Source organism: Panicum virgatum, chromosome 9N (genome assembly GCF_016808335.1).
Source record: "Panicum virgatum strain AP13 chromosome 9N, P.virgatum_v5, whole genome shotgun sequence".
Lineage (NCBI taxonomy): Eukaryota > Viridiplantae > Streptophyta > Magnoliopsida > Poales > Poaceae > Panicum > Panicum virgatum.
The window spans coordinates 2,740,228-2,755,260 of record NC_053153.1 but is presented as its reverse complement, the minus strand read 5'-3'; the positions used below and the strand labels follow the sequence as shown (position 1 = coordinate 2,755,260).

General features: G+C 44.6%; 1 protein-coding gene across 3 annotated transcripts; it reads left to right on the top strand.

Moving 5' to 3' along the window:
- The first annotated feature begins 258 nt into the window (after positions 1–258).
- LOC120689464 (multiple inositol polyphosphate phosphatase 1-like) lies at positions 259–8,927 on the top strand. 3 transcript variants are annotated; one of them, XM_039971729.1, is made up of 14 exons: positions 259–776; positions 1,546–1,606; positions 1,775–1,819; positions 3,268–3,478; positions 4,188–4,272; positions 4,731–5,030; positions 5,349–5,507; positions 6,053–6,193; positions 6,302–6,358; positions 6,986–7,124; positions 7,213–7,317; positions 7,433–7,650; positions 8,249–8,290; positions 8,431–8,927. In XM_039971729.1, exons 4-14 carry the CDS (start codon positions 3,345–3,347, stop codon positions 8,608–8,610), a joined length of 1,560 nt encoding a protein of 519 aa, XP_039827663.1. In that variant the 5' UTR covers positions 259–776; positions 1,546–1,606; positions 1,775–1,819; positions 3,268–3,344; the 3' UTR covers positions 8,611–8,927. The 3 variants fall into 3 exon arrangements, with proteins under 3 accessions (XP_039827663.1, XP_039827664.1, XP_039827665.1); XM_039971730.1 differs by lacking the exon at positions 1,775–1,819 and having other exon boundaries at positions 324–776; positions 8,431–8,926; XM_039971731.1 differs by lacking the exons at positions 1,775–1,819; positions 3,268–3,478 and having other exon boundaries at positions 326–776; positions 8,431–8,926.
- The last annotated feature ends 6,106 nt before the right edge of the window (positions 8,928–15,033 follow it).

The following is a 15,033-nucleotide window of genomic DNA, read 5'->3' as shown; positions in this document are numbered from 1 at the left end:
AGAGAGTCTCAAGATTTTTAGACTGTAGAGTGAATAAAATACAATCCCAGCTATCTCTAAGCTGGTCATTGGAGGAGGCCTGATACGAAGAGTTCTCCGTGGACCCATACCGTATGATCCGCGTGAGAGTACGTGCGTACCGCGTGGCAACCTACGGGCACATTTTAAACCCAGCACCCCGTGTTCCGCGCAATCACGGCCGTCCAGCGCGACGGCGCCCCGCGACGAACCGTCCGGGTGGCGGGGGGAACGTGTCCGCCGCCGCCCACCTAAACACAAAGACACACGCTTTGCCCAGGGTTCGATTCCCCACCCCACTTCCCGGCGACCATTTTTCTTCGATTCCCGTCGACGGTGTCCGCTCCACGCCCCTCGCGCAACCGTCATCTCCATCCTCCGCCCTCCGCTTCCTCTCCGCTGCGCCGCCGCCCTGTGGGTCGTCACCCGCCGCCACCACGCCCGGCCAACCCGCGCTCGCCGACGCCGTCACGCCGGCCCGCGCGCCCCATCCTGCGCCTCCCCGTCGCCCCCTCTCTCGCGGTCGCGACCTCGCCCCGCTCAGGAGAGGCCCCGCTCCGGCATCCCCACCGCGCCTCCTCACCGACTTCCCGCCGGCCCTCACTGCCGATCTCCAGCTCCTCCTCCTTAAACTCCCCGACGATCTGCTCCGTTCCGAGGCCCTCGCCGTCGGCCGCACGCTCGCCATTGCCCCACGGACCCGCACGCCCCGTCGCCGCACTCCCGCTACCGTGCCAAATCCCCTACTCGCACGTCAGGTGAGTCCCTCTTGCAGTCGCTCCTGATCCTGCTCGCTATGTGCTTGATGAATTAGCTGTGAGGAGCTAATTGTGGAGTCTATTGAGGATAGATGGGATTCCAGTGGTTTGCATGGAAGACTGGTACACAATATTTAATGGTGGTATTTGGTGAGCATACTTGTCAATAGGTAATCATTTTTGCGTGCGTTTAGAAGTTGAGTATTTCTTGTGCAAGTTGGCAAGCCATGTAAATTTTGGCACCCAACTTGTTTGGACTGGGACTGCTGCTTGAGATTGGCCGTTGTATCATGGTCAGGCTTGGTTTGCACTGCTTGAGTGTGACGCTTGCTTGAAAAAAACTGTTAACTAGCAGCTTGATGCTGGGGCTCAACCTAGATAACTTTTAGGCTCTAACCTGATTCGAGAATACTTACTAGCATCCACTTAGGGGAGCATCAGTTTGCGAATGGAATTTGTGATGTTTATTGCCTCGCATGAGGAAGAGCAGTGAAATCCATGGAGGAAGAAAGTGATTTGCAAAATAGGAGAGGATGTTCTTCGGAAAGAAATACCTCATTTCATTTTTTTTTTCTTTTGACGATTTCACATGTCATTTAATAAATGCACTCTGTTTTATTTTTAGAACTGGTCAGTGATAAATGCATACTGATTTCATGCCAACATTTCTTGCTGCTTTATGTATTATAGAGCTGGTTTGTTAGCTGATGACTTTAGCCATTTTAGAGCTGGTTTTCCTGTTGTTTGATTGCATTGTAAACATCTTCAGGGGATATCGAATCTGTGCCATTCATCAAAGATTTCATATCAGTTGTCCTACATACTGTCAGGTGAGAAGCTTCATACATTATACAACAACAACAACATAGCCTTTTTTTCCCAAGCAAGTTGGGGTAGGCTAGAAGCTTCATACATTATGATGCATAAATTTCCATCTTCAATGATTATTCAAGAGTAGTGATCTCACTTCTATATTATTTTGGTTTGACATTTAACAGGTACTGGGAACTTCTTGCTTATTGACCATTTTTGCCAAATATATGGTATGATTAGTTTGTACTGAGGCACTGTATACCTCTTTCCATCTTCTGTGTACTGTTTGACCTCTAATTTTTTTTAGTAAAGTTAGATGTTATAAAGATAATGCTTTATCAACCATAGCAATGTTTCTGAGCTTGCTTGCTGCAACTTATAGGTATTACTAATAATTTTCCCTATCATTAACCCCATCTTATATTGTTACCCAATTTTCATCAATCGGTCATCAGTTCCTTGGTGCATTAGTATGCTACTCTCCACAATTACATCAGGATATGTACAGACTAAAGTACAGTTTGTTAGAATAGAAAAAAGAAAAATAACTCTTCTTATCTTCGTGTAGTTTAGTGGCAAGAGAGTTGGTATTATGATCTTTTTAGTTTGGCCTCCCATATAGTTCAGATAAAGTGAGGATAGTGCGTCTTGATGGCAAGGTTTATTTGGTAGCACAAGATGGGGCATTTCAGGAGTACGACTGAATGAAAAGAGGGAACTACAAATGGGTATCATGGGGGTCATAATCTGGAGCGCAAATTAAACATTCACATTTTCATAACTAGCAGCCTCTAGCCTCGAGGGATTTGTTTAGGCTGTAGAATTTGGATTCTATTTGACTGAAACTAAGACTTTGGAAATAATATGACTGAAACACTAGCAAGTAGAAACCTAAGATAGAGAGGATCACATATATTAGTGTCCCGTCTTCTTGACAATGCAACCTATAGAGAGCAAACACATGCGATTTTGCATCTGTCTATAACAGTATCTTATATTACCTCAATGACGATTTATGTACAATTCCATCATTCTTCGTATTTGTCAAGCTATGAAATTACAACCTCTCCATCTTTAGTTTTGGAGCTACCATGATATGCTAACAGATAGTATTGCTTGGTATAGACCACAACATGAGCCAACGAACGGGTGGTTGCTAGGTGCTACATGATATGCATTTTCCTAAATATCTGCCCACCTGCCATTTCACTAACTTAATGAAATCAGCCTGACAAGCATTCGGGTTTTCTTAAGTTTGAAGCTGCTAACTGATCATGACTTTAGAAATTGTGAAGGGGATTTCCTCTGTTTCAAACTCCCCAAGATAGTTCTACAGTTGAGATGTAAACTTGATTCTAAAGTAGAGGGGGCAAGGTATATTTTTTATTTATATTTATATGGTAGTAGAATGGATGTTCGTGCCTGTACCTCTATAAAAATGTTTGCGAACATGTCTAATTGAGCTATGTAATAATCAACTATAGTTTCTTAGGAAATCTATAGAGATGTTCTTATGCTATGTTGTTTCGAAGCCTACAACTATCGTGCACAAACTAGATGGTGAGCAATTGTGCCATAAAATGAGTTCAATCTATGATAAATTCTTATATTTTTGTTTTTGAATCTATGAGTTCAATCTATGCTTATCTTCCTAACTTGTATTTTTTTTTACCCGTAGCGTTAGCACGAGCACACTTACTAGTTGGAAGGAAGGGGGCAAAAAGCACCAAATCGAGAAGGCGAATCGAGTTCTCCATGGCTGCTCCGCGCGTGCCGCTCCCCCAGCTGCTGCTCCTCGTCGTCGCCGTGCTCGTTGCAGCCGCCCCCGTCCGGAGGGCGTCTGGGGCCGGGCAGTTCGACGTCCGCCGCCACCTCTCAACCGTCACGAGGTGCCCGCCTCACTTGCCGCTCGAGGCTCTCCAGCTACTGATCTGAACTTGTTCTCTCGTGGGATTCAGGTGTATGTGTTCCGTCGCATTCTCAGGGGAGATTCGGCCTAGGGCTTATGATTTGGGGGCAGGTGGTTTGGACCTTGCCGCAGGGGCATCGCCGGCCGCGCTTCATGCGATGAGGATGAATCGCGAAGTGGGTTAACTGAACCCGCCACCCCCTGTATCTGCTGCACGGCTCTTTAGGTGCCCAGCCCTAGTCCCTAGACTTCTATGAAATGGGCGGGTCCCAACTCGGGGCGCCGTAGAGTCCTCTGCAGCTCTGCGGCTCGCGGGGTTACGCTGCAACCAGCCCTCGATCGAACTAAATTTCTGATGGATCTCCTGCAACAGTTAGACCTTAAATTTTTATATCTACTAGGTGGTACACTATAACCATTTAAATAAATGTTGCTATGGTCTTATGGTGTTTTCTATGAATATATTGTGTTTTACAAATATTGAAATTGAAATGGAGGCCTGCCGTCTAGAACTCATATAAGTGTGACCTGAATAATACTACCATAAATGAAAAGGGGTTTGCCAGCTAGAGCCCATGACAGTAATAAGCATGATCTGAATAATAGTGTTGTGTAAAACCCATAAATTGATTCCTGCCCCCACCGTTTCTTCACTGTACTAAATGCTATAATCCCTTCGTGATGTCCAGGTACGATGTGGCCAGAGGGTCCACTAGTGTGGACTCTATGCCACAAATCCCAGATGGGTGCCGTGTGATCCACCTCAATCTAGTGGTAAGTTTGCTTCAATACATCTTTCCGATGTGTTCGCGACTTCGTCCAGTTTGCGTGCAGGTGAATGGTGTAACTAACAGTCATCATATTTACAATTTATCTATATTGTGCCGAGCTCCTTTTGAGCTAGGAATGATCCTAGTATGTAATGCACAAACTTTCTATATTTTGTATACATAGTTTTTGCTACGTATCTAGACTTAGCGTATATCTAAATGCATAGCAAAAACTATGCATCTAAATTTAAATCTAGATACATAGTTTTTGCTACGTATCTAGACTTCGCGTATATCTAAATGCATAGCAAAAACTATGCATCTAAATTTGCAAAACGGACCTACAATTTGGAATGTAGGGAGTATATAGTTGCAAATATAATTATATACTGCTCAGCAAAGAGTGCATGTCTAGGTGAGCTAAAATGGAAATTATTTGATAATTTTGTTTTTGTTTCCTAGGCAAGACATGGGACTCGTGCTCCTACCAAGAAGCGAATCAAGGAGCTGGATAGATTGGCAATTAGGCTGGAAGCTCTTATGAATGAGGCAGAACAAGGTCTCAAGAGTGATTCTCTGAAGAAAGTTCCATCCTGGATAAAGGGCTGGGAGTCACGTTGGAAGGGTAGAACTAAAGGTGGTGAGCTGACTAGTGAAGGAGAAGAAGAGCTCTACAACTTAGCCACCAGAGTGAAGGAGAGGTTTCAGGACCTGTTTGATGATGAATATCACCCTGATGTATATTCAATAAGAGCAACTCAGGTTAGCTCTGAGCTTTTGACGGAGCTTCTTTAATTTACTTCCATGTATATTCTTACATCTATATATCAAATTGTCCTCTTTACATCATCACCCAAAAGGTAAGGAATACTCGTGCCACATTGTCATACTGCCTTGTTATTCTGTTTGCTGTTGTTTTTGAAGAAAGGGGCCAATTGTGAAAATTTCCATAATTTACACTAAGATGAATATGATTACTGAGCAGAATAGGTGAATCAGCATAGATGGTTCCAACTGCAGTCATATCAGAAGTTGCTGGTTTCTATTGTTTTAACTATTGCTATATGTTTCAAAATGCAGGTTTCTCGAGCATCAGCTAGTGCAGTAGCATTTGGTTTGGGATTGCTTTCTGGGAAGGGAAAGCTTGGACCAGGGAAGAACTGTGCCTTTTCTGTTCTGAGCGAGAGTCGTGCAAGTGATATTTGTCTGAGATTCTTTGACAGCTGTGAAACATACAAGGTATTATTTATTGCAGCACTAACATTTTTTAGAAGAAAAACATTGGCAAATTTGTTTATGTGACCTGAGTTTTTTGTTCTGTTGTTTCTGTATCAACAGGCTGCACATACCTTTGGTTTTATTAGAAAAATGTTTTAAACATTTTGGTCATTGAAGCACGCTACTCTAATTTAGCCCTGTAGAATGTACCTTATAGGAAGACATAAATTGGCAGCAGTGATGTCAGATAGTGCTACCATGTTAGTAGCTAAACAATTTCATACCTCATAAATGCTAACGTATAAACATGTGGCCTCTAGATGTTACTCTGTTATTTACAGATAATTGTTTCATGCGATGCATCCACTCTTCTGTTTGCTCCTTTAAGTTTGTCTCAGCTGCTTTATTCCATTTCTTTTTAGAAGGGTCATGCTTATGTCTCACCTTTTTTTGTGCCTTGTACGTTAAGTATATCATTACCTGTTTGACACTTGTATATTGCTAGACATCCGGTATGCTAAATATTTGACTAAAGATCACTAAATTTTAAACCTTGGTACTACCAGGCATACAGGAAAAGGAAGGAGCCTGATGTCGAAAAGCAAAAGGAGCCGATTCTAGAGCATGTCACAGCTGCACTTGTCAATCGTTACCACCTCAATTTTACAACTCAGGATGTCTCTTCCCTCTGGTTTCTTTGTAAGCAGGTAATGAGTGCAAAATGGTGTTGGGGATTTCTTCCATGTGTTTCTGAAAATACCTACATGGACATGCTGGAGTAAATATGATTAACTTTTGAATGTTTCTCAAACCAGGAAGCATCTTTATTGAATATAACCAATCAAGCTTGTGGACTTTTTAATGAAGCTGAGGTAGGCATCTTTGGACATCTATACCTTTTGCCATGCTTCATGCTTGAAATTTCTTGTATGTCTTAACTGTATGAACTAACTTTGTGTTTGGTTCCTTGATGCACAAATACACTGCATAAATACTAGACCTTAAAACATTTTAGAATTGGCTGCTAGTTTGCAAATATTATACCTTCTTCATGGCGTGGCTAGTGCTTTAGAAAGTATATATTTACGAGTTGTGTGGTTAAGTGGTTTCCTTCAAATTTTCAAAGTAATTTCATTGTTCGTTGCAGTTTATGCAGCTCAAGCTTTTCATAAAATTAAACCTCCCCAGTTGGTAGACAGTGAGATTTTCTTATTTCTCAACTGCAATTCGTCATCACACCTATTGTTGTTGGTTGAGAGCACATCCTATTCGATCCAATAACTGTGCTGCTGATCACGAAATTAAGCTAGCTACATGAAAAATAATGTGCTAACAGAACGTAGTTAGCATGCTTTCTGACCTGCACTTTAGGTTTAATGTTCTTTCTTCAGTAATCTGTTATGCTTTCTGACTGATGTTTGCATGCTTTGAAAGTAATTCTTCAGCATTGATTTGCTTTGCTTTTGTTTAATAATTAAGGTAAATAATGTGCTGTTCAGGTTTATTTTCTAGAGTGGACAGATGATTTGGAGGGTTTTGTTCTAAAAGGCTATGGTGAGTCAATTAACTACCGTATGGGACTGCCGTTGCTCAATGATGTTGTCCAGTCAATGGAAGAAGCAATTATAGCTAAAGAAGGTAACTCTACTTTATGAGTCCAGCAAAATTAGCTGGTTATCAGTATCTGTTTCCTGGAATTATAGCTGAACAATTCTTGGTAACGTAGAAAACCACCCTGATGGTACGTATGAAAAAGCAAGGCTCCGATTTGCACATGCAGAAACTGTTGTTCCTTTCAGCTGCCTTCTTGGTCTTTTTCTTGAAGGTCCAGGTACTTCCCCTTCTTCCCCTAGGCCATGGATGCATTAATTTTTCCTCTACGAATGACATTGATGATTGGTATCTCATTTGACATATCTACATATACTAATGTTTTGCTTTCTTAGATTTTGAAAAGATACAGCGGGAGGAAGCATTGGACGTACCCCCTATGCCACCACAGGGAAGAAACTGGAAGGGCAGTGTTGTAGCTCCTTTTGCTGGTAACAATATGCTGGTTTTATATCAATGCCCAGGGAAAACTTCAGATGCCTGCACTTCTGGGGGTCAAAATAACTCGTACTTCGTCCAAGTTCTACACAACGAAGTCCCAGTTTCAATGCCAGTAAGACTTGTTGACTTTCAATTTTTGTTCTATCTGCTGGTGAATAAAAGAAAATGTGGATCCTCTTTTGCTCCTATAAATTTGGATCATTTGGTAGTAGTGAGGAGAGGTTTTGTACTCAGTTAAATAAATTGAAACCAAAACTAGACCAAGAGGATGGATATTGATTTTTATGTCACAGGTCTCTCTTGTTTATACTGTCACATATTGAATTTGAACTTTGTGGCTTATTAGCAGTACTGTCCAAACATAATCATGAATGTGGGGTGTTATTTAGTCTTAGAAATCAGCTAATAGTGGCTTCCTGGGATTTACACTAGGCACCTTCTTGCCTTAATTGTGTGCTCCCCTTTGTTTCATTTGTAAACGTTCTGGCCTAACCCAACTTGCTTGGGACTAAAAGGCACAGCTGTTCTTGTAGACGTAAATGTTTTGCATATAGCAAGCATAGTAGTTCTTGTAGACGTAAATGTTTTGCATATAGCAAGCATAGTAGTACATTGTAAGATACATAGTCGTTCTCTGTAACCTCATGCATTCTTTAATAACGCTAAATTCTCTGATGCATCGTTCGTTATGTTGGACCATATGTATGCAGGGGTGCGGCAACAAATATTTCTGTCCATTCGAGGAGTTCAAGGTACATAGAATGCGGCCTCTTCATGTTTCCTTTTTAAAAGATCTCCTTCATATTTACTCATCACACTCAAGATACGAAGGACGTTTTTCACTGCCAGTTATTTCGAAGAACTTTTCTTATTAATGTTGTCTGTGTTACAGGAGAGGATAGTCAAACCACACCTGAAGCATGACTACAATATGATATGCAAGATCAATCCACCTGTGGCGAGCGAGGAGCCTGCTTCGTTCACCACCAAGGTGTCCAGTTTCTTCGTAGGATTGTTCTCGCAGAAAGGGTACCGTGCCGTGAGCGCTGAAAGCGTCAAGACGGAGTTGTAAGCCAACGCAAGCCATCTGAGAGCACGAGCAAGGAACGAGATTAACCGACGCACTAACACGAGGTGTTTTTGTACGGCCGAGTCAAAACTCGAAAGTATAGCCTTTCAAAAAAAGAAACTCGAAAGTGTACGAGGCGTCAGTTCTTCAGGGAAAGATGCCTCTGACAATGTAAATTCATCAGTTTCAGTTCGGACTCTTCTTTGGTGAAACACACGTCCTTGTTGCATCGATGCGTACCTCTCCGCTGTCGCATCATGTCACTATAGCTACTACCTGTACGAAACTTGATGGTGAAATATCCAAAGTCGTTCCTAAACTATCTCTCACGGGTCAATTTTGTCTCTGAACTATTAAAAAGTCCACTTTAGATTCTGAACTATGCAAAACGGGACAATTTCGCCCATTTGGTTATATGACGTGCCATAGTGGACCGTTAAGTCAGCGTCCAGTCGGATTAGAGTTGCAACTCACGTTGGAATGTCCTGCCTCAAATCGTTTGCCAAGGTTTTTTTTCCTCGGCGTCTAGGGTTTCCCTAGGTGACTCGAGGCACTTGTCGCTGTCGCCATAGTTCCCGTTCCTCCTCCCATCTCCAGTCCCTTTGATCCACACCGCTGTGGTGCTTGGATCCTCCTAGTTCCTGTGCAATCAGATCCACATATACTCTGCATTTGCAGCCCTAAAACTCTCCCTGCTAGCCTAGGTTTCGCGGCGACGGCGGCTAGGCGATCTGCCCTTGCTGGATCGGTGCTGGAAGGTGCCATGGAGGGGGTGGAGGGTTTGATGAGGAAAGTGCAGCTTTCGACGGCGGAGAGTAAGGGTTTGAAGATCGGATCGAAAGGAAAACCAACAGAAGGCGATGGAGGGCCTGCTCAGGCGCTGGGGAAGGTGTTGTCGGAGAAGTTCATCCATCCTGAGATGGTGGAGCAGGCGCTGGGGAGGGTATGGTGCCCCCTGAAGGGCATTGAGTGCAGATCGTTGGGGGAGAACAAATTCTTGATCACTTTCCTTCAAGACTCGGGGAAAAAGAAAGGCGCTGGATGAAGGACCTTGGATGATTTCAAAGGAACTTGTGGTGGTTGCTGATATTGACAGAAGGAAGTCGCTGGATGAGATCGAGTTCGTGTTGGTTCCGATCTGGATCCGAATTATGAATCTCCCGTTTGGTTTGATGAACAAGGAGGCGGGCATGACCTTTGGGAAGGAGATTGGTGAGTTCATGCTGGTGGACTTGGAAGATGGGGATGTACCGATCCGACGCTTTCTGAGGATCCGTGTTCGTCTCGACATCCGCAAACCTCTGATGCGTGGTGTCACGGTGGAGGATGATGATGGGAAGATGGGTAGATGGTGCCCGCTGGTGTATGAATACCTTCCGGACTTCTGTTACATCTGCGGGATTATTGGTCACACGGAGGGGGTGTGTTCTGTCCGCCTCCAGGAAGGAGAAGCTCCTCAGTACAATAAGTCGCTACACTTCATTCCTATGCGTGGACGTTCTGATGGTGAGGTGAGAAGAACGGATGTAGGGAGGAGTCTTGGCTGGAAACCCAACCCTAATGTGTCCCATGGGAGATCGGAGGGGGGGGGGGGGGGTTGGGTGGGCGGTGGAAATCCGATGGATCCCGTAGTGATGCGCCATCATGGAGGAGTAGTGAGGAGGGTCTGAGGAAGGAGGGTGGGAAGAAGGGGGACGAGGAAGAGGTCACTAGTCCTCTCAAACTGAAGGAGAACAGTGCGCCTCTGGACAAGGAGCGAGCCGCATGGGTGAAGAAAATTCTGAACCTTTCCAGCAAGCAGTTGCCAACGGATGGTGATCCACCTTCTGATCAGATGGACATTGTGCTGGCGGAGGGTGGTGCGGATGGTGCAACAGATGGGTATTCCCTCAGAAGCACCACGGAGGAGCTGAGGCATGATGAGGAGAAAGAGAACGTGAATAGGGCCATGCAGCCTGCGCATGCGGATTTGCCTGCAGGGAAAACGGGGTTGGTTGTGCCGGTGGAGGTGGGTGATCCCAATGCGACGACCGTCCCGAGCAATAAAGGAGGTCGCAGAACATATAAGAAGGAGCGTGAGGTGATCCATGGGCAAGATCAGCGCCTCCCACCTAGTGGTTCGAGGAAAAGGATCCTGGAGGAGGAGGTAGACGAGGAGCTGGGGGAAAAGAAGAGGGGCAGGAAGTTGGAGAAGGAAGTCTGTTCACCCAATGTTTCGATGAAAGCGGGGCTGCCGAAGCAGTCCTGCGGGAAGCAATGAAAATTATAGCTTGGAATTGCCGGTGGTTGGGAAACTCCCTGGCAATTCGTAGCCTTCTGAATCTTCAGAAGGAGGAGGATCCATATATTCTTTTCTTGTCCGAAACCAAAATGGATGAGAGGAGAATTGAAAGTTTGAGATGGAGACTTGGATTAACGAACTTGGTGGTAAAAGATTGCAAGGGGAAGAGTGGTGGTCTTGCGATCTTTTGGAGAAAGGAAATAAACCTCCAACTGCGAGGTATTTCTCGTTTCTACATTGATGCTGATGTGGTGGAAACGGATGGATTCATTTGGCGGTTTACAGGGTTCTACGGTGAACCAAAAACCGATCAAAAAGATCTGTCTTGGAAGGCTATGCGGAGTTTGAATGCTTCTCGTCGACGACCGTGGCTGTGTGTGGGGGACTTCAACGAAGTCCTACTTGGTTGTGAAAAGGAAGATGGTCAACCAAAAGCACAAGGCTGCATGGACCGGTTTAGGGAAGCTCTAGATGATTGTGCTCTCATGGACTTGGGTTTTGTCAGGGACCCCTTTACATGGCGGAACAATTGTCACAATAGCGACAATTATATTAGAGAGCGCTTGGATCGAGTAGTGGCGGATGAGGCCTGGTGCAGCAGATTCTCAGACTTCCGGGTGATCAACGGTGACCCACGACACTCGGATCATCGTCCGATCATTGTGGTGGTGAATGTGGAGGTGAGAAGTAGTGTGCGGCCAGAAGTGAAACCCTTCCGCTTCGAGGCAGGCTGGATACAGGAGGATCACTGCAAAACTATTGTGGACAATGCTTGGAATTTGACGATGGGTGTGCAGGCAGGCAATGTCGCCGAGGCTGTTAGAGAAGTGGGAGCAGACTTGTTGGATTGGAGCCGGAATGTCCTGGGTGACTTGGAGAAGAATATAAAACGCACAAAGACGAATTTGGAGGCGTGCAGAAAGCTGGAGATAAATGGGAGAAATATTGCTCGTGAGGAAATTCTGAAGTACAAATTGGAGAAATTAGAAGCTCGAAGAGAGTTGTATTGTCGCCAAAGAGCGCAAACCCATTGGCTGAAAAATGGGGATCGAAATACAAAGTTCTTTCATGCCTTCGCATCGGAGAGGAAAAAAAGAAATAGAATAAAAAACTAGTGAGGGATGATGGGGGAGTGGTGGAGGATGATCAGGAGATCCACGACCTTATAACTAATTTTTATAAAGATTTATTTTGCAGCTGTGCAGGGAATCGATATGATGAATTATTATCCCAAGTTGAATCCAAGGTCACTCCTTTGATGAACCAGTTTTTGCTGAAGGAATTCACTGATGAGGAGATCAAATCGGCCCTGAACAGCATGGGGGACCTTAAGGCGCCGGGCATGGATGGCATGCCGGCTCTTTTCTTCAAGCAGTATTGGGACACGGTGGGCGCTGATGTAACACGTGAGGTTAAGAACCTGCTGCAGGGAGGAGAGATGCCGAAGGGCTGGAATGAAACTGTAGTGGTGCTGATCCCCAAGGTCTCAAATCCCGAGCGACTGAAGGACCTCCGTCCTATCAGTTTGTGCAACGTTGTTTACAAGATCGCATCCAAGGTACTATCAAATCGCCTAAAGCTTATACTACCAGAGATTATTTCTTTGAACCAGAGTGCCTTTGTCCCTGGGCGTATGATTACAGACAATGTTCTACTGGCCTATGAACTGACACACTATATGTAGACAAAAAGAAGTGGAATTCAGAGTTATGCTGCCATCAAATTAGACATGAGCAAGGCCTACAATCGCGTGGAATGGTCATTCCTTGAAAAGATGATGATCAAACTGGGTTTTCATGAACGATGGGTTGCTACTATTATGAAGTGTGTTACCACAGTGTCCTACCGTATTAAAGTAAATGGCCAGCTCACTGAGGAATTTATGCCGGAGCGTGGTTTGCGACAAGGGGATCCCCTCTCCCCATATTTATTTTTGTTGTGTGCAGAGGCATTCTCGTGCTTACTCCTTGCTGTAGAAAGACGAGGAGATTTAGGAGCGAAAGTGTGACAAGATGCACCGAGCATTAATCACCTTTTGTTTATTGATGACTCTTTGCTTCTCCCGAAGAATGATGAACGGAGTGCAAATCATCTGCAAGATATACTTTCATTGTATGAGAACTGCTCAGGGCAAACGATAAATAAAGATAAGTCCTCTATTATGTTCAGTCAAAATGCAAAGAGTGCAGACAAATTACAAATGATGTCTGCTCTGGATATCAGAGTTGAAGCGCGAAATGATAAATACTTGGGCCTACCAGTATACATGGGGAAATCAAAAGAGAAGACATTTGCTTATCTAAAGGACAAGGTCTGGAAACGCATGCAAGGGTGGAAGGAAAAACTACTCTCCAAGGCAGGAAAGGAGATCCTTATAAAAGCAGTAGCCCAAGCAATCCCCAGCTACGCCATGTCCTGTTTTGATCTTACAAAAAAGTTGTGTGATGACATTAGCAAAATGATATGCAGATTCTGGTGGGCTCAGCTGAATAATGAGCATAAGATGCATTGGCTTTCCTAGGAAACTCTGTGCACTCGGAAGGAGGATGGTGGCTTGGGATTTCGAGACCTGCATCTGTTTAATTTAGCCATGCTCGCCAGGCAGGGTTGGAGAATACTATCAAATCCGGACTCACTGTGTGCCCGAGTTCTCCGGGCGAAATACTTCCCGGATGGTGATCTGTTAAATGTGAAAGAGGGACCAGGTATCTCATATTCATGGCGCAGCATAATCCGTGGTATGCAGGCACTTAAAAAGGGTCTCATTTGGCGAGTAGGCGATGGAACGCAGATTAATATTTGGCTTGACCCATGGATCCCGGATGGAGTTACAAGGAGACCGATCACACCAAGAGGTCACACTTTGTTAACACTGGTTTCAGAGTTGATAAACCCAACCACCGGTAATTGGGACCGACAGCTGATAGAGGAAGTGTTTTGGGAGGAAGACTGGGGGAGAATTCTGGGCATTCCTATCAAAGCAGGCATGGATGATCTGCTTGCCTGGCACTATGACGGTGTTCGGCTATCCTACAATCGGCTGCTTTTGGCTGGAGCCAGCAGTAGCCCGCCTGCCTGCTTACAGCCAGCCACTGTAGCAGCCAGCAGCAGGATTTAGACCATCCGAACGGAGCCTATGACAAGAAGGGCATTTTTTTCTGTCAAGTCCAACTACCATGTCTTAGTTGATGACCAAAAGAGGTCTGCTTGTCACCAGCAAGGAGAGAGCAGCTCCAGTTCTGGCCAATCTTCAGGAGCTAACTACAGCTGGAAGAACATATGGAAATTAGAATGCCCACCCAAGGTCAAACACTTTTTATGGAGGTTTACACACAATAGCTTACCACTTCGCAAGAATATCTGCAGGCGTGGGATGGATATTGATACTAGATGTCCTGTTTGTTGGAGATTGGATGAGGATGGGGGACACTGTTTTTTCAAGTGCAAACATGTGAAGTCTTGCTGGCGGGCACTAAATCTGGAAGGCGATCGGTTGGCTATGAGCAGTCTGTCATCCCCTCATGATGTGACTGAATAAATTCTGAAGCTGCCAAATGAGAAGATGCAACTAATCGTTGGGCTTCTGTGGTCATGGTGGAATGCTCGCAACAAAGCAAATGCAGGCGAGGGAATGAGAAGTACTGATGAGGTCATCTTTAGGGTGCGGTTGCTAATTCAGAAGGATCAGAAAGTAGAAGCTGGTGAAAGCATGATCGATGCAAGGGCAAATGTTCAGAGATGGGCACCATCGCCTGATGTCTGGAAAATCAATGTTGGCCCTGTTTGGTTTGATGAGTAGCACAAGTAGCACAAACTTTGACCAATAATTAGAGGTACTAAATAAAGTCAGTTTACGAAACTAACTCCACAATCCCTGCGCTACTTCGCGAGACGAATCTAATGAGACCTTTGATCGCACGATTAGAGAATGGTTATTGTAGCATCACTGTAGTCAATCGTCAATTAATTATCATCATTAGATTCGTCGCGAAAAGTTGCACTTATCCATAAAAAAATTTTACAAATAAACTTCGTTTAGTGCTTCATGCATGTAAGATTCTCTAATAGCGTGAGTTTGGGTAGCACGAAACAAACAGGGCCAACGGGAGAAAGAGGCATTCTCATCCGTGAGAAAGAGGCGTCAG